This window comes from Hyla sarda, chromosome 1 (genome assembly GCF_029499605.1).
Source record: "Hyla sarda isolate aHylSar1 chromosome 1, aHylSar1.hap1, whole genome shotgun sequence".
Classification (NCBI taxonomy): Eukaryota; Metazoa; Chordata; class Amphibia; order Anura; family Hylidae; genus Hyla; species Hyla sarda.
In genome coordinates this window covers 408,533,215-408,555,175 of record NC_079189.1, presented here as the reverse complement: position 1 = coordinate 408,555,175, position 21,961 = coordinate 408,533,215, and the positions used below count along the sequence as shown (strand labels likewise).

At 41.9% G+C, this 21,961-nt stretch overlaps 1 protein-coding gene across 4 annotated transcripts in view; it reads right to left on the bottom strand.

The window, feature by feature from the left end:
* Window positions 1-3,710: 3,710 nt before the first annotated feature.
* The window catches only part of P2RX2 (purinergic receptor P2X 2), a 60,495-nt gene continuing 42,244 nt past the window's right edge, over window positions 3,711-21,961 (bottom strand). For 3 of the 4 annotated variants that reach the window (XM_056528642.1, XM_056528644.1, XM_056528643.1), the window contains 7 exons: window positions 21,843-21,923; window positions 21,047-21,179; window positions 19,989-20,116; window positions 13,086-13,176; window positions 11,982-12,047; window positions 7,781-7,858; window positions 3,712-5,668 (listed from right to left, as the gene is read on the bottom strand). In XM_056528642.1, coding sequence (XP_056384617.1) covers window positions 5,465-5,668; window positions 7,781-7,858; window positions 11,982-12,047; window positions 13,086-13,176; window positions 19,989-20,116; window positions 21,047-21,179; window positions 21,843-21,923 — 781 coding nt within the window. In that variant the 3' untranslated portion in view covers window positions 3,712-5,464. Of the gene's footprint in view, window positions 5,669-7,780; window positions 7,859-11,981; window positions 12,048-13,085; window positions 13,177-19,988; window positions 20,117-21,046; window positions 21,180-21,842; window positions 21,924-21,961 lie in introns of all 4 variants that reach the window. The other variant, XM_056528645.1, reaches the window with a different exon arrangement.

Below are 21,961 nucleotides of genomic sequence, written 5' to 3'. Positions count from 1 at the left end.
CTTATATTCCTGGTCACCATAAACCCGTATGACCTGGAATCGGCGCAAATCGCAGGTGTGAATTCACTTGCGATTTGCGCCGATCACCAACATGGGGGGGTCTTATGACCCCCCTGGACAATTGCGCGGGATGCCTGCTGATCGATATCAGCAGTCACCCCGGTCCGGTCCCCGCCCTGGGTCCTTAAGTACCAGGGACCGAAGGCGTACCTGTACGCCCTGGGTCCCTATGTGTCCCAGTTGATATTTTTTTCATATCAACTGGCTCCAGAAACAGATTTGTAAATTACTTTTATTAAAAAAATCTTATTCCCACCAGTACTTATCAGATGCTGAAGTTGAGTTGTTCTTTTCTGTCTGAAAACAGTGCTCTCTGCTGACACCTCTGTCTGTCTCAGGAACTGTCCAGTGCAGGAGAAGTTTGCTATGGGGATTTGATTTGCTTCTACTGTGGACCGTTCCTGAGACAGACAGGTGTCAGCAGAGAGCACTGTTGTCAGACAGAAAAGAACAACTCAACTTCAGCAGCTGATAAGTACTGGTAGGATTAAGATTTTTTTTATAGAATTAACTTACAAATCTGTTATCTTTCTGAAGCCAGTTGATTAGATTTTTTTTTCATTGAATACCCCTTTAACCCCTTAAGGACCCAGGGCGTACAGGTGCGCTCTGACGTCCTGGGACTTAAGGACCCAGGGCATACCTGTACGCCCGTGGGAATTCCTGTCCCCGCCTGGCTGAGTCCTGAGACCCCGTGCCCCCCCCCCCCCATATGTTGGCGATCGCCGCAGGTCGCCGGTGAATTCACACCAGCGATCTGCGCCGATTCCGGTCATACGGGACCCGATGACCTGGTACTATACACCGCTAATCAGCTCCTGTTGCTATGGGGAGGTGGCGATAACGTCACCTCTCAGATGTGCTGCTATTGGTGGTTCGACCAATAGCAGCTGGCAGAGGAGGGGTTAATGTCCCCTTCTCTCAGCTCTGCTAGCCCACCGATTTTTTTTTTCCCTTTATAACGGAAACAACACACAACACTGTCCCCTCCGAAGTGATCCTGCCTATGACCGGATTTACAAAGTGAGGCCGGTCATAGATCACTTTGCGGCCAAATTTTTGGAGGCCTACGTACCACTCAGGGAGCTCTCGGTAGATGAGCCAGTATATTCCCTCGAAGCGGGCGCGGTATGGCGTGAAACTCTACAAACTTTGTGAAAGTACCTCCGGGTACAATTACAAGTTTAGAGTATATGAGGGACGAGATTCCCGTATTGAACCCCCAGAATGTCCCCCCACTCTGGGTGTTAGCGGGAAAATCGTTTGGGACCTTGTGCACCTATTGGTGGATAAGGGTTACCACGTGTATGTGGATAACTTTTATACCAGCATCCCTCTCTTCACATCCTTGCTGTCAGATCCACTCCGCTTGTGGGACCGTGCGGAAGAACCAGAGAGGCCTCCCTCTAAAGGGTGAGTCCCGTGCCCTTACCCAACAAAACCTGTTGCTGGTCAAGGAACTGGGAAACTTGCCCTGATCATCCGAGCCTCTGCATTAAAAATTGCTTCAGGGAGTATCACACTTCCATGCTGTACTAAATTTTCCCTATTCATTTTAATTTCCCATAATTTGATCCCAATGTACCAAGTCCAGAGTACATTCCAAATTTTAACCCCATAAACCACTAAATTGCCCAAAAAACTCTTTAAAAAACAAAACAAAAAAAATTGATAAGACCTCTGGGGGTATTTTTTCCAAAAATGGGTCATGGGTTACTAGTCACCTGAGTGAGGTGCGCATTTGTGGCAACAGGTTAGGGACGGCCACATACATTACATTCCCAGAATGATTCAGAGCATAGGGTTTGGGGTGGGCATATTTTTTTTTACTTTTGGCTATACTCTGGGTCATCATTCTGGAAACATAATTGGCATATCAGTAGTAACATTGTAATTTCCCCCCTATACACCTTTCCCAGGGGCTGTACTGTGTGGAATGGGGTCACATGTGGGTGTTCCTTCCTTTTATTTTCCGCTGAATGTATGTTACCGTCAGCTACTGATATGCCATAGGCTTCAAATGCAAACAGACCTCTATGGGGTAACCCCAGCATTTTAGTGTAAAAAAAAATCTTATTTTTCCTTGTCACATCCCACTTTAATGAACATTTATCAAACACCTGTGAGGTGTTAAGGCTCACTGTACTGCTTGTTACGTTCCTTGAGGGGTGTAGTTTCCAAAATAGTATGCCATGTGTATTTTTTTTTTTCTGTTCTGGCACCATAGGGGCTTTCTAAATGCGACATTCCCCCAAAAACCATTTCAGAAAAACTCACTCTCCAAAATCCCATTGTCGCTGCTTTCCTTCTGAGCCCTTTAGTGCACCCACAGAGCACTTTACATACACCTATTAGGTATTTCCTTACTCGAGAGAAATTGGGTTACAAATTTTAAGGTGATTTCTCTTTTACCCTTGTAAAAATTCAAAAACTTGGTCTACATGCGAGTGTAAAAATGAAGATTTTGAATTTTCTTCTTTACTTTGCTGCTATTCCTGTGAAACACCTAAAGGGTTAACAAACTTTCAGAATGTCATTTTGAATACTTTGAGGGGTGCAGTTTTTATAATGGGGTCATTTATGGGGTATTTCTTATATGAACATCCTTCAAATCCACTTCAAAACTGAACTGGTCCCTGAAAAATTCTGATTTTGAAAATTTTGTGAAAAATTGGAAAATGACTGCTGAATTTTGAAGCCCTCTGATGTCTTCCAAAAGTAAAAACATGTCAACTTTATGATACAAACATAAAGTAGACATGTTGTATATGTGAATTACTATATCATTTATATGGAATATCCATTTTCCTTATAAGCAGAGAGCTTCAAAGTAAAAAAAAATGCTAAATTTTGACATTTTTCATAAAATTTTGGAATTTTTCACCAAGAAATGATGCAAACACTGGTGAAAATTTACCACTAACGTAAAGTAGAATATGTCAGGAATAAAAAAATCTCGGAATCGGAATGAAGAGTATAAGTGGTCAGATGTGCAAAAAAAATCACACATCCAACATTTTTATGGATAAATAAGTATGACTTACTATAAAGATAAAAAGAGATAAGAGAGCGCTCCAATGTGAAGTATCTAGATGTACTTTGTGAGTAATTTTCAATCAGTGTACCCTCACTGAGTGTTGTTGTGCAAGCAAAGAGGCACAACGCTCAGGCTAAGTTTCCATTTGGGTTTTTTTCTGGCAGTTTTTGGAAAGCTGCCACTGCAGTTTTTGAGCCAAAGTCAGAAGTGGATCCATAAGGGAGGAGAAGTATAAGTCCTTCCTTTATATGTCCTATTCCTTTTGAATCCACTTCTGACTTTGGCTCAAAAACTGCAGCGGCAGATGTCCAAAAACTGCCAGAAAAAAACCAAGTGGAAACTTAGCCTCGATAAGCTTGGTAAATGCAGATCCTGGCTGGACATGCGGATGGTGATAGTTCCCTCACGGACTGCTGCTGGTTCCCTCTATTCACACATTCGTGAGCACAATAATGAAGGAAGAAGCTCACTAGGTGCGTATGAGGAATGGAAAAAAAAACGCTGTCTTGGAACCAGGATAATGTTATTTTATAAGAATAAAACTTCAACATTCTTCCTTTATCCTGGTTCCAGGACAGCGTTTTTTTCTTCCAGATTTTCCGCACGCATCTTGTGCGCTTCTTAATTCATTAGTACAAAGATTACAGTCATTCAGAATAATTCTGGGAGATTTTAGTTCTGAAGCTTTCAGAATTGTGAATTCAGTTCTGGATTATATTTAAGACTGACACACAGAGAGAAACCGTCCACAATAAATAAAATATAATTACAACGTTATTCAACTTTTCACATGGATTCTATATGTACATTGTTAAAAAGTGTTTAAAGTCAGATATACCCTTTGAAGTGGTATAAATTATAGATTTAAAGGCTTTGTGTTCAGGGCTTGACCACATGTAGGACTGAATCATACTTCAATCCTTTTTTTTTTTTGTCTTAAAAGATAGCAGTATGAATATTCACCAAGGCAATGGACAGTTCCTGACACGGACAGAGGTGTCAGCAAAGAGCACTGTGGTAAGACTGGAAAGAAGTGCAGAGCTTTATCTGTAGTATACAGCAGCTGATAAGTACTGGAAGGATTAAGATTTTTTTTTAATAGAAGTGATTTACAAATCTGTTTAACTTTCTGGAGCAAGTTGATTAAAAAAATTAGTTTTCCACCGGAGTACCCCTTTAAGACCTCTAAAGATCATATAGCAAATTTTTATCATCTTCCTAAAGTTTTTCTTCATAGATGTTGGTTAGTAAGAAGCAAACATTAAATTATTTCAGTTCTAAAATAGAAGGAATTCATACATCCCCATTATCAGGTGTGTTCTTTCTGTATCACATATAGAGACATCTTTGTAACATGTTGCTATTTTTAAGAACATTCAACACTTTTATAGCCCAGGTATTCTGTACATCTGTCCTAGTACTTATCTTATAGGTTTGTTCCCCTGAACTCTATGAATTGTTCGGGGTGATATGCGCCCCAATATATATATATATATATATATATATTTAGCTGGTGTCTTTTTCTGAAAACTGACAGTACAGCTAGGCTTCATCTAGGAGATATGCTCAGAATTTCATTATGGCCACTCTAATACCACAAGCAACTTGATAATTGATTTATGGACAGTTCTCAGCACTTACTACATCTCCTGATAATATTCCTGTGAGGCGTCCTAATATACAAGGCTTCCATTTCACTTGTAAAATTAGATGAAAAAAGATGTTGTGCAGTAAGTAGATTACAAAGTAATGGAAGTAAATCTGAGACCACAGGTCCTGATCTTTATAATTACTGTTAAATCTTGTTATCTACAGAGAAAGATCATTGCTTATGATTTCCCTGCTCATGAATCCCCAAAGGACGAGTGTCCTGGACTCTCAAACAGAAAGAAAAGAAGGGAGGTCCCAAAAGAAAGATGGCAGAAGTAGCTAGAAGTAAGAAAATGTAATGGATAGGTAGATCATATGATTATAGGTCGTGTAAGAATTTAGCAGCAGCTAAAGTAGTAAAGAAAGGAATAAAATAGGAAATATCCGGGAACTGTAAAAAATGACAAATGGGAATATAGTTTGAGATATATTTACAAAAAGAGGCAATACATTACAGTAAATATGAGTTAGGGTTTAGAGCAAAGGTTGTGCATTGTCTAAGAGAGTGTGACATCAGTTAGCGCTGGTGGTCCAATGTTGAGTGGTAGTCCTTGATTCCTTTTACTTCTGTCCAGTTTTCTTTTTTTAAGTTGAGAGCCTTTTAAAGTCATCCAGACTAAACCCAGACAGAGACAGTAATTTGTACGTTCCTGAGTCTTTAATCATCGATAAAAATTGTTAGACCTTTATAGAGAGTTTAAGCCTCTCTTTGAAATGTCAGCTTCCTGGTGGAGGCTTTGTCCCATGACTTTGTGATTGCTCTTGATGGCCCTCTTGATCTGTGACACTCTTGGATGAAGGACTGCTGTCTTTGAATGGAGGATCATGATTGGTGCAGAGGGATTCAGAGGTAGCGGGTGAGTCCTGGGGAGAGCTAACTGTGGTAACTGTTGCAGTATTTGTCTCTTCTAATTTCCAAACCTTTAAAAAGTGATTCATAGTTGCTACTGTTAGAATAATTATGGTTAAAACATCAAACTCCACAAAACATCTACATATGTTTCCAGTGCACACTACAGGCAAAGAGATTTCTGAACCATCAACTGCTAGAAGAGTATGAAAGATTCACACACTGATAGTTTTTGCTTGCATGTACTATGTTGGAAAAAAACCCATAAACATAGCAAAATAATAACTCTCTGCTAGATAGTGATTCCTTTAGGTTCAACAAGATGATACCATTGTGTATCATGTTATTTCACATATTTATGCAGTTAGCAATGCTAAGCTACAGTATCTCACAATTGAATACACCCCGCACATTTTTGTAAATATTTTGTTATCTCTTTTCATGTGACAACACTGAAGAAATGACACTCTGCTACAATGTACAGTAGTGAGTGCACAGCCTGGATAACAGTGTTTAATATTGCTGCCCCCCCCCCCCCTTAAAATAACTCAACACACAGCCATTAATGTCTAAACCTTGGCAATAAAAGTGAGTACTCTCCTAAGTGGAAATGTACAAATTGGTCTCAATTAGCCATTCCCCCCCCCCCCCCCCCGATGTCATGTGATTAATTTAGTTTTACAAGATCTCAGATGTGAATGGGGAGCAGTCTTAAATTTGTTGTTATCGCTCTCACACACTCTAATACTAGTCACAGGAGGTTCAGCATGGCACCTCCTGGCAAAGAAATCTCTGGAGATCTGGAAAAAAAAAAATAATTGTTGCTCTACATAAAGATGGCCTAGGCTATAAAACGATTGCCAAGACCCAGAAACTGAGCTGCAGCACAGTGAACAAGACCATACAGAGCTTTTACAGGACAGGTTCCATTAAGAACAGGCCAAAAAAGTTTTAAGTGCACATGCTCAGCATCATATCCAGAGGTTGTCTTTGGGGAAAAAAGACATATGAGTGCTGCCAGCATTGCTGCAGAGGTTAAAGGGATAGGGGTGGGGTGGTGGGGGTCAGCCTGTCAGTGCTCAGACCACATGCTGCACACTGAACCATATTTCTCTATATGGTTGTCATCCCAGAAGGAAGCCTCTTCTACGGATGATGCACAAGAAAGTCTGCAAACAGTTTGCTAAACACAAGCAGACTAAGGGCATGGATTACAGGAACCATGTCCTGTGCTCCAATGAGACCAAGATAAACTTATTTGGTTCAGATGGTGTTAAGCATGTGTGGTGGCAACCAGGTGAGGAGTAGAAAGACTGTTTTGCCTACAGTCAAGCATGGTAGTGGGGAGTGTCATGGTCTGGGGCTGCATGAATGCTGCTGGCACTGGAGAGCTACAGTTCATTGAGGGAACCATAAATGGCAAAATGTACTGTGATATACTGAGGCAAGCATGTCTCCAGACCTAAACCCTATTGAGCATCTGTAGGGCATCCTCAAATGTAAGGTGGGGAACGCAAGGTCTCTAACATCCACCAGCTTTGTGATGTTGTCATGGAGGAGTGGAAGAGGACTACATTGGCAACCTGTGAAGCTCTGGTTAACTCCACGTCAAAGAGTCTTATGGAAGTGTGTAAAAATTAAGGTGACCACACAAAATATTTACACTTTGGGCCAAATTTGAACAGTGTACTCACTATTGTTGCCAATGTTTAGACATTAATGGCTGTGTTTAGTTATTTTGAGGGGACAGCAACATTAAACACCGTTATACAGACTGTATATTCACTACCTTACATTGTAGCCGAGTGTCATTTCTTCAGTTATGTCATATAAAACGATATAGTACAATGTGAGGAGTGTACTCACTTATGTAAGATACTGTATGGAGCTACAAACAGTAGGGTCTTCATTAATCTGGCCTGCAAAAAGAATAGTGAACTTAGATTGACCCATTGGCCCTGACATTGAGGGACTGGATCTAACCCTGTGTGACTATTTTACATTTGGTTTCACCTACAGTATTGTGTTCTAACACAAATAAATACATTTTAGACTAAATTTCAGCAGCCAGTTTGACAAAAACTGGCCCTTCTGACATGTCTCTAAGCTTAGCTTCCTATGACATGTCAGGTTTAAAAAGCTAGAAGATTTTATATGTCAGCGTACAGATATATCATCTTTACCTTGTCATATTTCCTGAGACTGTAAATGTGGTCTTTGTTCATGAAGGTCAGCAGTATCCAGTCACAGAACACGGAACCCTACAGGGCAAACAAACACGTTAAGGTCTTATGCAAAAAGCTATACTACGGGAATATTTGATGCTATATGTATGGGGGTATTATTTCTATTTTTACAATAATAATAGTAATATGCCTACAGCAGCAGACACAGCTACATATAGATTCATAATGTGATGAAAAATGTATTTTATTTGTAAAAGAATAGTAAAAGATGCACTGAGAAACACTAATGACACAGCAGCAAACTATAAACATAATTCATAAATTAAGATCAAAACTAAAAGCAAATCCACATCATTTAAATAGTTACTGTTGTTTCAAACATCCCTTATTGTGATAACCTATGTGATTTCTAACAGATTTGTAAATCAGTTTGTTAACCAGAGGAAAAACAGCTAGGTCAGGACAAAACACAGGAATAAGGGGGCAGGCTTAGCATGTGCTATATGCAGAAGAGAGAGAGAGAGCCTTGACTGTGTATCTGCTTAACTTATCCCCTATCCCAGCAGTCAGACCCCCCTGCAATCTCTGGAAAGGGGCCTTGCTTTCAGTGAGAAGCGCATGCTGCAGACTGCACGCGTTCCATTCATTTCTACGTGAGTGCCGAAATAGTAGCGCACTCTGGCATCATCTGCACTCCCATAGAAATAAATGAAGGGTGTTCCGTCTACCGGTAGATGACACGTGCGCCTCAGTGAGAGAGCAAGTGTCCCGTTCTGGAAACCGCGGGGGTCCCCCACATTCAGCTAGTTATCCGTGCGCATGAACGTCCCTGTGCATAGTCGTCAAGGCAACGTCACTAGTCTGGGGTCAGCCCGGAGTGGAGAAGAGGGCCTCCCGGTGAAAATGGACAGCCCGGAATGACTAACCCTCCACACCGGACAGTCCCTGCAGCATAGATGGCCCGGATCAGCTCACCCTTCCTTCCCACCAAGGGGAGGTGAGTAGAAAACTAAAGGGGGGGGTCAGGATGATGACGAAGGCCGCAGTGGTCTTCAACCTGCGGACTTCCAGATGTTTCAAAACCACAACTCCCAGCATGCCCGGACAGCCGATGTTGGGAGTTGTAGTTTTGCAACATCTGGAGGTCAGCAGGTTGAAGACCACTGAGTGAAGGGATTGACAGGCAGTGATGATGAAGGGGGGGGGGATGATGACGAGGGTGATGATGACAGGGTGATGATGATGGGGTGATGATGATGGGGGGTGAAAATGACAGGGTGATGATGACGGGGTGTTGATGACGGGGGTCTGGATGTTGACAGGGTGATAATGACAGACGTGATGACGGGGGTGATAATGACGGGGTCTGGATGATGACATGGGGGGGATGATGTATTTCCCACCCTAGGCTTATAGTCGAGTCAATAACTTTTCCTGGGTTTTTGGGGTGAAATTAGGGGCCTCGGCTTATATTCGGGTCGCTTATACTCGAGTATATATGGTAATCGTGGCTATAGTTCTCCTTTAAACTTAACCATACACTGTAGGGATACACTTTAACTAAATGCTATTAAGGCTAGTATTCCATTGCCCTATATTCCTATCTCTGAATTCCTAGCAGTCAAACAATACATTATATACTTGCAGCTTATCACACAGTAACATATTACAGGCCACATGAGACTCTTGAGCTGCAGGTTGTGTGTATATGATCTATGGGAATAGTAACAAATGCCTGAAACATTTATAATTTATTACAGAACTAGCTGAGTACCCGGGGTTGCCCGATTTTCCTTCCTAATCTTTGTTGGGGAGGAAAATAAACAAAGGAGGAAGCTTTTGACTTCATATCCCGTCCTCATATATTGTTGTCATATCCCAACCCCACATCCCAACCTCCTATCCCGTCCTCCTATACTGTCCTCCTATGCCGTCCTCCTATGCCGTCCTCCTATGCCGACCTCCTATCCCGTCCTCCTATCCTGTCTCCTATCCCGACCTCCTGTCTCGACCTCCTATACCGTCCTGCTATCCCGACCTGCTATGCCGACCTCCTATCCCGTCCTCCTATCCCGACCTCCTATCCCGTCCTCCTATCCCCACCTCCTATCCTGTCCTCTTATCTCGACCTCCTATCCCGTCCTCCTATCCCGTCCTCCTATCCCGTCCTCCTTTCCCATCCTCATATCTTGACCTCCTATCCAGACCTCCTATCCCGACCACCTACCTGACCTCCTATCCCGACCTCCCATCCCGTTCTCATATCCCGACCCGTACCTCCTATCCCGTCCTCCTATCCCGTCCTCCTGTCTCGACCTCCTGGCTCGACCTCCTGTCCCGTCCTCCTATCCCGTCCTCCTATCCCCAACCCCTATCATGTCCTCCAATCTCGAGCTCCTATCCCGACCTCCTATCTCGAGCTCCTATCTCGAGCTCTCATCCCGTCCTCCTTTCCCATTCTCCTTTCCCGTCCTCATATCTCGACCTCCTATCCAGACCTTCTATCCCGTCCTCATATCCCGTCCTCCTATCCCGACCTCCCATCCCGTCCTCATATCCCGACCCGTAATATGTGACCAGGTAATGAAATAGATCCAGCCGTACGGAAATTATGTGGGAACATACATTTCCCATTGATTTGCATGGGACTTTAAACAAAAACCCCGACCCTCACAAATGGGGGTAGTTAATGGTTAAATTAACTGTCCTATATTTTAAGTGGACATATCAGTAACATGTGACCAAGTATTATGGAAATATCTCCAGCCGTTTGGAAGTCATGCAGTAACATATATTTCCCATTGACTTGCATGGGACTTTAAACATCAGCCCCGCCCCTGGCAAATGGGGGTGAGTAAGGGTTAAATCACCACCTATATAAGTAACATGTGTGCCAAGTTTCATGTTAATATCTTTAGCCATTTGAAAGTTTTTGTGGAACATACATACACACACACGTTGAGTTTTATATATATAGATAGGAGAGCACTGTATGACCCTGCCAATAACTATGAAAATGGAAATGGTAATGATCCATATCTAATGAAATGTGCATATTTGTAACATTATCAGACAGCATATGTTCCCTAGAATTATAAAGCTGTAACTCTAAAAAGTTTGTTATAAAATTGTGAACACTTCCCCTGCGTAGCTGAGCAAAATGTAATAGTGATGGTAGTAACACATCTTGGCTTCATGGCTATGTTTCTAATCTCCATCCTGGTTACCTTTTTAGGTACTTCATCTGGTACTTGTAGTCCTTTCTAACCCTAACCCATGCCTAGCCTTTATGGGTGCACTGCCTGACCCTTCACTGACAACCCTGGCCGCCTTCTCTTTACATCTCCGCCTTAGCTATGCTCCCAGCTATGCTAATCTGAGACTATTTGGGGAATTCTGTGCACCAAGTCAACATAACCATACAAAGGTTAAAGAATGAAGCGGTGGGATGCGCAAACATGAAGCTTGATCTATTCTCTGGGAGACGCAGAAACAGCCCAGTACAGTCTTTAGTTGTTTCCGGCAGCTCCCATAGAGAATGTATGAAGTGGTGGCATGCACGCATTCTAAAGGGAGACTGGGATCTTTGTTCTTGAAAGGGCGGTGGGCCCCAGCAGTCAGCTAGTTCTCCACTATCTTGTGGATAGGGGCTAACTTTATTTTTTTATGAAATTATTTTTTTTTATGTTGACTTCAAGCCAAATGGCATGTTGGCAATGGTTAGCCTCCATGAATAAAATAGGCACTGTCACAACAATATTTAGTCATGATTCCCAAACAAGGGATCCCCCTTATTGTCTGAGGTAATACTTTCACACACAGCTCTGGTGTGTGGGAGTATACCTCATCCGAGATCCTAATGCTTTATTCATATATTAAGGTTACATTTCGCCCAATGGAAGGATGCCTTAAGGACATTGCTCTTTATATGGCCAGACAACATAGAAAGATAAGAAACATTTGGAACAGATTAGAAGTTATGCAGGAAACAGAATAAAGGACCACTTTGGAGGGATATCGTAACAACGGGGCTAAGGACATATATATATATATATATATATATATATATATATATATATATATATATATATATATATATGTAAATAATAATTGAGATGAAAAGATTTTCCTCTGTTCATCAGTACATTTTCAGCACAATAATTGCACATGATTGAAAAAAGAAATAATGTTTACTTACAACACCAATGGAAGTCAGGGCTGTGGCCAAGTTAATGATGGTTGGGATGAGACTAAACTTTCCAGCCTGTGTGATGAGAAATACTTTTACCATTACAAAAGTGAATGGACAGTGGGTAGGTACAGTATGTTCACTTTGTTATAAAAACCACGTGTATAAACCACCTAAAAACTTCCTGCAGAACAGCTTGCAAATCAGTGCGATTTTTTACAGGTTTTTCTAGAAACTTTATTCTGGGAACTAGAAACCAGACATTTTTGGGGCCTTTTTTGAGCATTTTTTGGGGGTGTTTTTGAGGCTTTCTTTGCCCGTGTCAACATAGACACATTAGCTGTCCGCATAACAATACAGACAGAACACTTCATTTAGCAAGATCATTTCTTTTTTATTCACATTTAAGGCTTTCCAGACTATGTAAAACCGCCATCTCAGCAATGCCCATTGCTGCACATTATAGAGCTAGAGCAGGGCACTCTTCAGAAGTGGTTTGGGCAGCATGAAACAGGCACTGGCTCCCAGATCACAACTAGCTATGATTTGCTTTGAAGAAAGATTTACTTTAGAGAAATTGTGGCTTAAAAAACAATTAGGAAAAGGGCTATTAATCACCTGGACAGTCCATGAGGGTTATTTCTCTGCACTGAGCTTGACTGATAGATCTTCCACTATATACAAATGAGGAGAGATCTGTCCATGAAGCCCGGCGGGGCAGGGAGAAGCCTGCGGAGACTATCCAGGTTGCCCACTACAGCTCCACACACCCCTCCTGGTGAATGATGGATATCTCCCTGCCTGGGATTCAGTGCTATCTAGGCTGATGTCACAAGCGGGAGGAATATATTCATCGACCAGGCATCTAATATACATTCTGCTCATGCCACAAACAATCTATAATAAAGGGATAAATGCCATTTACATGGCCATAGTAAGGATATGTTTGAAATTCATTCTAAAAGAGAATAGACCATAGAGCCAGCAGTTTAATATTGAAACAGCTGGTGACAGGTTCCCTTTAATGTTTCTACTACTCTGGTATAAGAGTTGGCCTCTGCTTTCAATCATGTAAATGTCCCTCTGTATAGACATAAGATGAACTGACATTACCTGTCCATGCACAATGACATCAATACGGATTCCATAAACTTTTATTAACGTGCGGACTTCTGAACCATTCTTGTTGTAATACTTGGCAAACCTAAGAGTGATAAAATAACTATAATGACATATATTTTATACAAAACAAACATTGTTTCCTTACAGTGCTAGGGCCATAGGTTTAAATCTAAGCAAAGGGAATGTCTGTATCAAGTTTTTATTTTCCCCTGTGTTTGTATGTGTTTTCTTTGCGTATTTCAGCTTCCCTCCATATGCCAAAACATAGCAAATAAAATTCAGTGTAATAAAATCAGTGGATTGGACAGGATTTGGAAAGACAGGTTTTAATGTGTTAACCTATTAGGAAGATGCTCACGTCACGATTTAACCTTACGCTCAGGATATATATTGGCCTTCTGTCTATAAAAGGATCACCAACATTTCAGAGGCTCCATGTACTTTTATGGCCTAAACGTAGTCAACTATTTTTGGTCCATTTCCTGCATGTATATATTTACTTAAAAGTACAGTCTGTAAAAAAATAAAAATAAATAAAAGTACATAAGGCCACTACAAGTACCCTGAAATACATGTTGGCATCCTTTTTTGACAGAATGCCAATGAGTGTAAGGTTAAATCATGGTGTGAACATCGCCCTTATATAGGACACATACTGTATATTCCCTTATTCCTCCTCTGGCTTCTCCTGTCTTCTCGTCAGTGATATTTATGGCATGTCCATAGATTTAACCCGTTCACTGCTTCTCTATTGCGGAAATTACTGGTACACTAGCTGCAGAAGGGCAGTGTAAGTGTTAAATCTAGAGACTTCTGCAATAAATACCACTGATAAGGCGACAGCAGCACGACAAGAATAGAGCTTACTACTCCCTCATGTATTGTGGACTGTTTTATTGTTTTTTAGCTTCAGTGAATGGGAATATAGAATACGGCAAATTACCTAACAAATTAACTATTACCTTGCAAGATTGTTGTGTAACTCCATCAAACACCCAGGAAATAAACTGGACTGTCATATCTATCTATCTATCTATCTATATATGTCCAGAGGAAAAGTTGCTGAGTTGCCCATAGCAACCAATCAGATTGCCTCTGAAAAATGAAAGAAGCGATCTGATTGGTTGCTATGGGCAACTCAGCAACTTTTCCTCTGGACAGGTTTTCATACATCTCCCCTAGTGTGTGTGTGTGTGTGTGTGTGTATATGTATGTTCCAGTATCACTTCTAAACGGCTAAAGATATTTCCATGAAACTTAGGACACGTTACTAATTTATCAGCTAAAAGCATAGGCTAGGTAAATTAAAGGGGTATTCCAGGCAAAAACTTTTTTTTATATATCAACTGGTTCCGGAAAGTTAAACAGATTTGTAAATTACTTCTATTAAAAAATCTTAATCCTTCCAATAGTTATTAGCTTCTGAAGTTGATTTGCTGTTTTCTGTCTAACTGCTCAATGATGATGTCACGTCACGGGAGCTGTGCATGATGGGAGAATATCCCTTGCATGATGGGAGAATATGCCCATAGGAGCTGGACAGCTCCCGGGACGTGAGTCATCAGAAAGCAGTTAGACAGAAAACAGCAACTCAACTTCAGAAGCTAATAACTATTGGAAGGATTAAGATTTTTTAATAGAAGTAATTTACAAATCTGTTTAACTTTCCGGAGCCAGTTGATATATATAAAAAAAGTTTTTGCCTGGAATACCCCTTTAACCTTTACCCACCCCAGGTCAGGGTTTGTGCTTAAAGTCCCATACAAGTCTACGGGAAATATATGTTACTGCATAACGTCCAAACGGCTGGAGATACACTGCTCAAAAAAAAAACAAAGGGAACACTTAAACAACACAATGTAACTCCAAGTCAATCACACTTCTGTGAAATCACACTGTCCACTCAGGAAGCAACACTGATTGACAATCAATTTCACATGCTGTTGTGCAAATGGAACAGACAACAGGTGAAAATTAGAGGCAAATAGCAAGACGACCCCAATAAAGGAGTGGTTCTTCAGGTGGTGACCACAGACCACTTCTCAGTTCCTATGCTTCCTGGCTGATGTTTTGGTCATTTTTGAATGTTGGCGGTGCTTTCACTCAAGTGGTACCATGAGACGGAGTCTACAACCCACAAAAGTGGCACAGATAGTGCCGCTAATCCAGGATGGCACATCAATGCGAGCTGTGGCAAGAAGGTTTGTTGTGTCTGTCATCATAGTTTTCAGAGCATGGCGGCGCTACCAGGAGACAGGCCAGTACATCAGGAGACATGGAGGACACAATAGGAGGGCAACACCCAGCAGAAGGACCGCTACCTCCGCCTTTGTGCAAAGAGGAGCAGGAGGAGCACTGCAAGAGCCCTGCAAAATGACCTCCAGCAGGCCACAAATGTGCATGTGTCCACTCAAACGGTCAGAAACAGACTCCATGAGGGTGGTATGAGACCTGACGTCCACAGGTGGGGGTTGTGCTTACAGTCCAGCACCGTGCAGGACGTTTGGCATTTTCCAGAGAACACCAAGATAGGCAAATTCGCCACTGGCGCCCTGTACTCTTCACAGATGAAAGCAGGTTTACACTGAGCACATGTGACAGACATGACAGAGTCTGGAGATGCCGTGGAGAACGTTCTGCTGCCTGCAACATCTTCCAGCATGACCGGTGGGTCAGTAATGGTGTGGAGTGGCATTTCTTTGGGGGCCGCAGAGTCCTCCATGTGCTAGACTGACTGCCATTAGGTACTGAGATGAGATCCTCAGACCCCTTGTGAGACCATATGCTGGTGCGGTTGGCCCTGGGTTCCTCCTATTTCAGGAGTTGGCGGATGCTTTAGTGCAGGTCTAGGAGGACATCCCTCAAGAGACCACCTCATCAGGAGCATGGCCAGGCGTTGTAGGGAGGTCATACGGACACGTGGAGGCCACACACACTACTGAGTCTCATTTTGACTTGTTTTAAGGACATTACATCAAAGTTGGATCAGCCTGTAGTGTGGTTTTCCATGTTGATTTTGAGTGTGACTCCATATCCAGACCTCCATGGGTTGATAAATTTGATTTCCATTTATAATTTTTGGGTGATTTTGTTGTCAGCACATTCAACTATGTGAAGACAAAAGTATTTCATACGATTAGTTCATTCATTCAGATCTAGGATGTGTTATCTTAGTGTTCCCTTTTTTTTGTTGTTGAGCAGTGTATTTCAATAATACTTGGTCACATTTTACTTATTTATCCACAAAAAATATTGGATAGTTAATTGAACCCTAACCTACCCCCATTTGCGAGGGTCAGGGTATGTTCCAGAATAACTTCTGTACGACTGTAAGATATTTCGATAATACTTGGTACACATACTACTTATATGTCAAAAGAAAATATAGAATAGTTGAATTAACCTTAACCTAGCCCCTTATGTGAAGGATGGGGTTTTTGTTTCACGTCCCATGCAAGTATGTGGGGCTTCAGGTACCTTACTCCACAAGCTCTACTCTTCATCTCTTGGTGAATGCATCAGTCCGGCTGGCAAGCCAGACCCTCCACGCATGCAATCTCACAAAGCCACGCCCACCCTTTAAGCCACACCTCATTTATTTTCTACTCTTTTGTGCATCTGTCTGGCTGGCAAATCATGCCCACTCTCACAAAGCCATGCCCGCTTCTATTTCCAGCTTACAATATCTTCATTACAACTCAGCCCCACCTGAGGATGGGATATGAGGACGGCATATGAGGATGATATATAAGGACGGGATGAAAGGTCGGCATATGAGGACGAGATATGAGGGCCAGGTATGGGGATGGGATATGAGATCAGGATATGAGGAGAAGACGGGCAATGTCGGGTACTCAATAGTACTTTATACAGTAAATGTTGTGGATGAATGGCTGACACTTCCATAACAGCAAAGTGGGGTGTCAACTGCATGGTAAAGTCTATGGTGTTTAAAACAAATGCTATATGACAATGTAATAGATTATGTATTTCCTAATACAGAAGTATAGGTTCCCCATATTTTTTTTTTATAATTTGGCTAAATTAAAGCAGATTATTTTCCAATAAGGCCTAGATGTAACCAAGTCTGGAAATGGTACAGATTTCGTATGTTTAATTCTTAGTGTACACTTAGTCTACACAATCTACAATGTTTCACATTTATTGAAAATATCATGCTGTTTGATAAAATGTGTCCCATTCATAGGCTGTCTAGTCCAAGTTTAGACCAACTATTAATTGGCCTAAACTGCATCAGAACCTTGTTCCAGAATTCTGACACATTTCTGGTGCATCTTTAAGTGTATGAGGAAAGCCTCCTGCGAGAGGCTGAAACACGTCACACCTGTTATCCTGTATGACCGCGGTTTTTACTGAATAAAGTACGCTTTCTTCCACGGATCTTGTGCTGGACATTCTCCTGTTTTGCATTGTTCGTGGCGTGGTCCGCACCTGTCCATGCATCAGCCATAAGGAGGTGAGCTGGACTAACAACTTTCTCTATCTTTAAGTGTCACTATAATTTGGAAACCTTTTGACATGTTCTCCAGACATGTTAAAAGTTTCATTCACATTTGGTCCAGTCCAGCTATGGTCAAGAGTTATAACCCTGTGAAGTGGCTACTCCATCCAACTTATTCAGCCCAGGGTTACTGAATCTGGATTGAGTGACAGCTGGGGAATAAGGCGCGCAATGACACACGCTTCTCAATTGCTGTGGATATCAGGACTGACAACTGGTGTGGTCTTAACTTTTGACATGACTGTTAAAGGGGTTATCCAGGAATAGAAAACCAGAGCTAATTTCCTCCAAAAAAAGGAGCCACCTCTGTCCTCAGGTTGTGTGTGGTCTACAACTTGTCTCCATTCACTTCAATAGAACTGAGCTGCAATACCACACACAACCTAAGGACAAAGGTGGTGCTGCTTTTAGATTAAATTAGCTCAGATTTTCTATTCCTGGATAACCCCTTTAAACATGTGAAAAGTTTTTCCAAATGGCAGTGATGCATTAAGCCATGTAATGTTTTGTAGGTGTCTAAAACTCATAATGAATGTGGCACAAGTCATGTAAGTCAGATTTTGGTGCAAGTTTGGTGCATTTGAAGTAGTAGCTTCCCTGACTCCATAAAAAAATAAATAAAATACTGCAACATTAAAAGCGGAACTCCAATGATGGTATGGCTGCAGGATACCTGATTAAATCTTGAAACTTACCAGCTCATACAGCAGTCAGAAAATTGAGTTGCAGGAAGTCCTATGCAAGTCCATTGGACGTCTGATATATCTGTATACTGATCACTTTAGTCTCATGCTATGAGATTTAAACAGGTATCCTGCCACCAGAACATCCAGTATCCTACTTTAATAGGTGCAGAATCAGACTGAACTTTCTAACAGTAACATGTTAAGAGTTCATGTATAACGCCTGTGGTTGGCTTTCAACAATGAACTGTCAATCCTGCCATTCACCACTGCCAGGTTTCTGTCTGTGCCCAACTCTCTTCCCAACTGCATCATGCTGCTTCCTCCCTTACTGTTTTTCGTGGTCTGGCCCATAGGATACATGCTCTCTCTTTACTACTTAAAGGGCCAGTGCATGCATATCTGTTTCCCACCTATCCCTGCCCAGTTCTACCTATTTAAGGCTGCTCCACCTGCTTATAAGTGCCTGAGCAATGTTATGGTTTGTCACCTGGCAAAGTTATTTTGTGAAGCTGATCTGAAATCCTGTGTTCAACCCATACCTGTCCTCTCAACTCCATCTCTGCCTGACCCTTCTGAACTGTATTGACTTCCCTGTACTTTACCTGAGCTGTTGACCCTGAATCTGTGTAGACACAACCCTTCTGCCTGTTCATGAGTATGCTGTTTTGAAGCTTGCCCTAAAAGGAGATCTCCAGTCTTTAGAAACGTATCCCCTATCCTTAGGATAGGGGATAAGTTTCAGATTGCAGGGAGTCCGAACGTTGGGACCCCCGCAATCTCCCGTACGGGGCCCCGGCAGCCCGCGGGAAGGGGGTGTGTCGACCACAGCACGAAGCAGCAGCTGACACACCCCCTCAATACAACTCTATGGCAAAGCTGGAGCGCTGCCTTCGGCAATCTCCGGCTCTGCCATAGCGCTGTATTGAGGGGGTATGTAAGCCGCCGCTTCGTGCTGTGGTCAACACGCGCTCTCTGGCCAGCGAGCCGGAGCTCCGTACAGGAGATCGCGGGGGGCCCCAGCGGTCGGACCCCCCGGGATCTGAAACTTATTCCCTATCCTTAGGATAGGGGATAAGTTTTTCAGGACTGGACTACTCCTTTAAACTATGCTCAAACCCAAACTTGTTTTTGTTTGACCCTTTAGTGCCTCACATTGGGGTCTTCTGGGCAAGCTGCTACCCACATCGGGACCACTGTTCAGAAGTCACATAGTACCTTTAGCAGTTAAGTTTAGCCCGAAATAAAACCAGTTGGAGAGCACAGCAGTTCACATTCACTGCTGTTACAGATAATTCTCAGTTACAGGCTAGCCGGATCTGTCACACAATTGTCACCAATGGCACCTCACAGGTTCTATTAAGCTATAATGGAATGTCTGTTGTTTGTTAGGGAATAATAGTGCTGTATGCTCCATTTCTGTTACCCTGCCCAACTGAGATGCTCATGCTACTTTAAATAGGGATAAGAAGCTGAAACCATTATGAACCACTATGCTGTGATGCTGAGTCTACAGGCAAATGGTCCTGTCTTGATTAACCTCTTCCCCTCCCAGTGTCTATTATTGATGTGTGTCATATCTTCATTATCACTCCACTGTGCATTGCATAAGGAATGTATACATAACATTGTTTTCTCTCTCTGCTATACATTACTTGTTATTAAATGGTAAAACCATCAAGCACTAACCTGTAGTTATAACCAGTAGAAATATTGTTCTGCAGGTCGAGGCGTCGGAATGAATACTGTGGACGACACTTTGAGGGAGGTAAATCTAAATTACAGTTCCAGTTAATGATAACGCCAATGATTCCTCCCTTTAAAATAAACAGACCATTTTTCAGCATTAGTAAATCATCACTGAGAGTTTAAAACACTAAACCAGCAGCAGAAAATGTTAAGAAATATAAAATAAACCATTTCTCAACTGCGCTTTAGTGACCATGCTCTGCTGGTCCCTGCTTTCTTTATTTTTCAAAAGCAACATGCACATGACCACTGCAGCATCAGCAGGGATATTAGCATCAGACCATTGAGGCCAGGGATGAGCTACCATGGTCATGCGGTACATCAACTCTCAAGGAAAATAAAGGCAATGGACAATAAGTACTGTCTAATTTGCTCTCATCAACCAATCCCAGCTAATTAGTATTATTTTTTTATCAGATTGGGAAATCTTGGCCATTGAGGAAAAACAATTAAAGAAAATGTCCTGCTTTGTGCAGAAAGAGTGTGTGGGGTCAACAGTAGCCTGTCCACCTTCATGAATAAGGAGAGGTGGTCTGCATCCTAGACAATGAGCCATAAACAAGAGGCAGAGAAAAGCAGCTGTGATATATATCTATATATATATATATATATATATATATTTCTTTACACAAAAGTGTATAACTTTACATGTTTAAAAAATTACTATGAAGTTGCGAGTGCCCATATAAGACCATCTGGGACCACCAGAGCATTGATACTGGAGTAGTGGGTGATTAAACATGAGAATTATATTTGATATTTTTTTCTTTGTTAATATAATTTTCTGCTATTGGTTTAATTATTATTATTTTTATTCTCAGACAAGCTCTCAGGCTTTTCCTTCATGGACTGGAAAATGGCATTCCAGTCAGCTGTCAGTCTGTGGACTTACCAGCTAAAATTACACTAAAATCTAAACACTGGATATGAAAGGAAACTGCATTCAGCTTTTTTTTCTGTCATTTACCATCAGTGATCTTTCTGAAATACAAGCTGACCTTATATGCTATTTCTGTGAAGTTAATACCAGCTTCTTTTACAATAAAGTCCATGGTGAAAATTGGGCATGAATGAGAGTGTACAGGGTGGTAAGTACAATTCTTCAAGGCATCGTTCCCCTCGATGTTACCCCTATGAGACACAAAATAGATCAGAAAGTCAGAGTTTTTATGCCCACAACACAAAGTTTAGATTTTTTTCCTGCAAATGTTCAAAAATATCTTTATAACTTTAACCCCCATATATTACAGCACCTATCTTCTGTTGCAGTATTTTGTAGGTTATTTGTTTATGTTGCCTCAATTTATCTCAGGTGTTAAAGTAATACTGTAGTGGAAAATAACTTATCCCCCCCTCCGCAATCTCCTGTACGGGGCACTGGCAGTCGACAGTAAGGGAGTGTTCCATCCCCGCATGACGCACGCAGCGGCTGACTCGTCCCCTCCATGTATTTCTATGGGATAACTGGGTGGGGGCGTGTCAACCGCAACGTCATGCAGAGACATACACGCCCCCTTTCTGCGGACTGCCGGGGCCCTGTACAGGAGACTGTAGGGGGTCCCAGCGGACAGACCCCCGCGATCTATAAATTATCCCCTATCCTTCGGATAGGGAATAAGTTATTTTCCACTACAGTATTCCTTTAAGTAAATACTTAATGCATTGTCTGAAGCTCATCAACAAAACAATTTTAAGCATACATTAGGAGCATTGGAATCACCTCGCTGAGCAATCTAAGTAGTCTGGGCTCCATTTGTACACACTTTTTGGACACTATCGATTAAATAATCTTACTTGGAGAATCCAAACTGAGGGAAATGGATGTTGTTCTTGATCAGGATGGTGAAGCTTGGGATAAACTCATGCAATGACTCACTACAAAGAAAGAGACAATGGGCAGAAATGAAGACAAG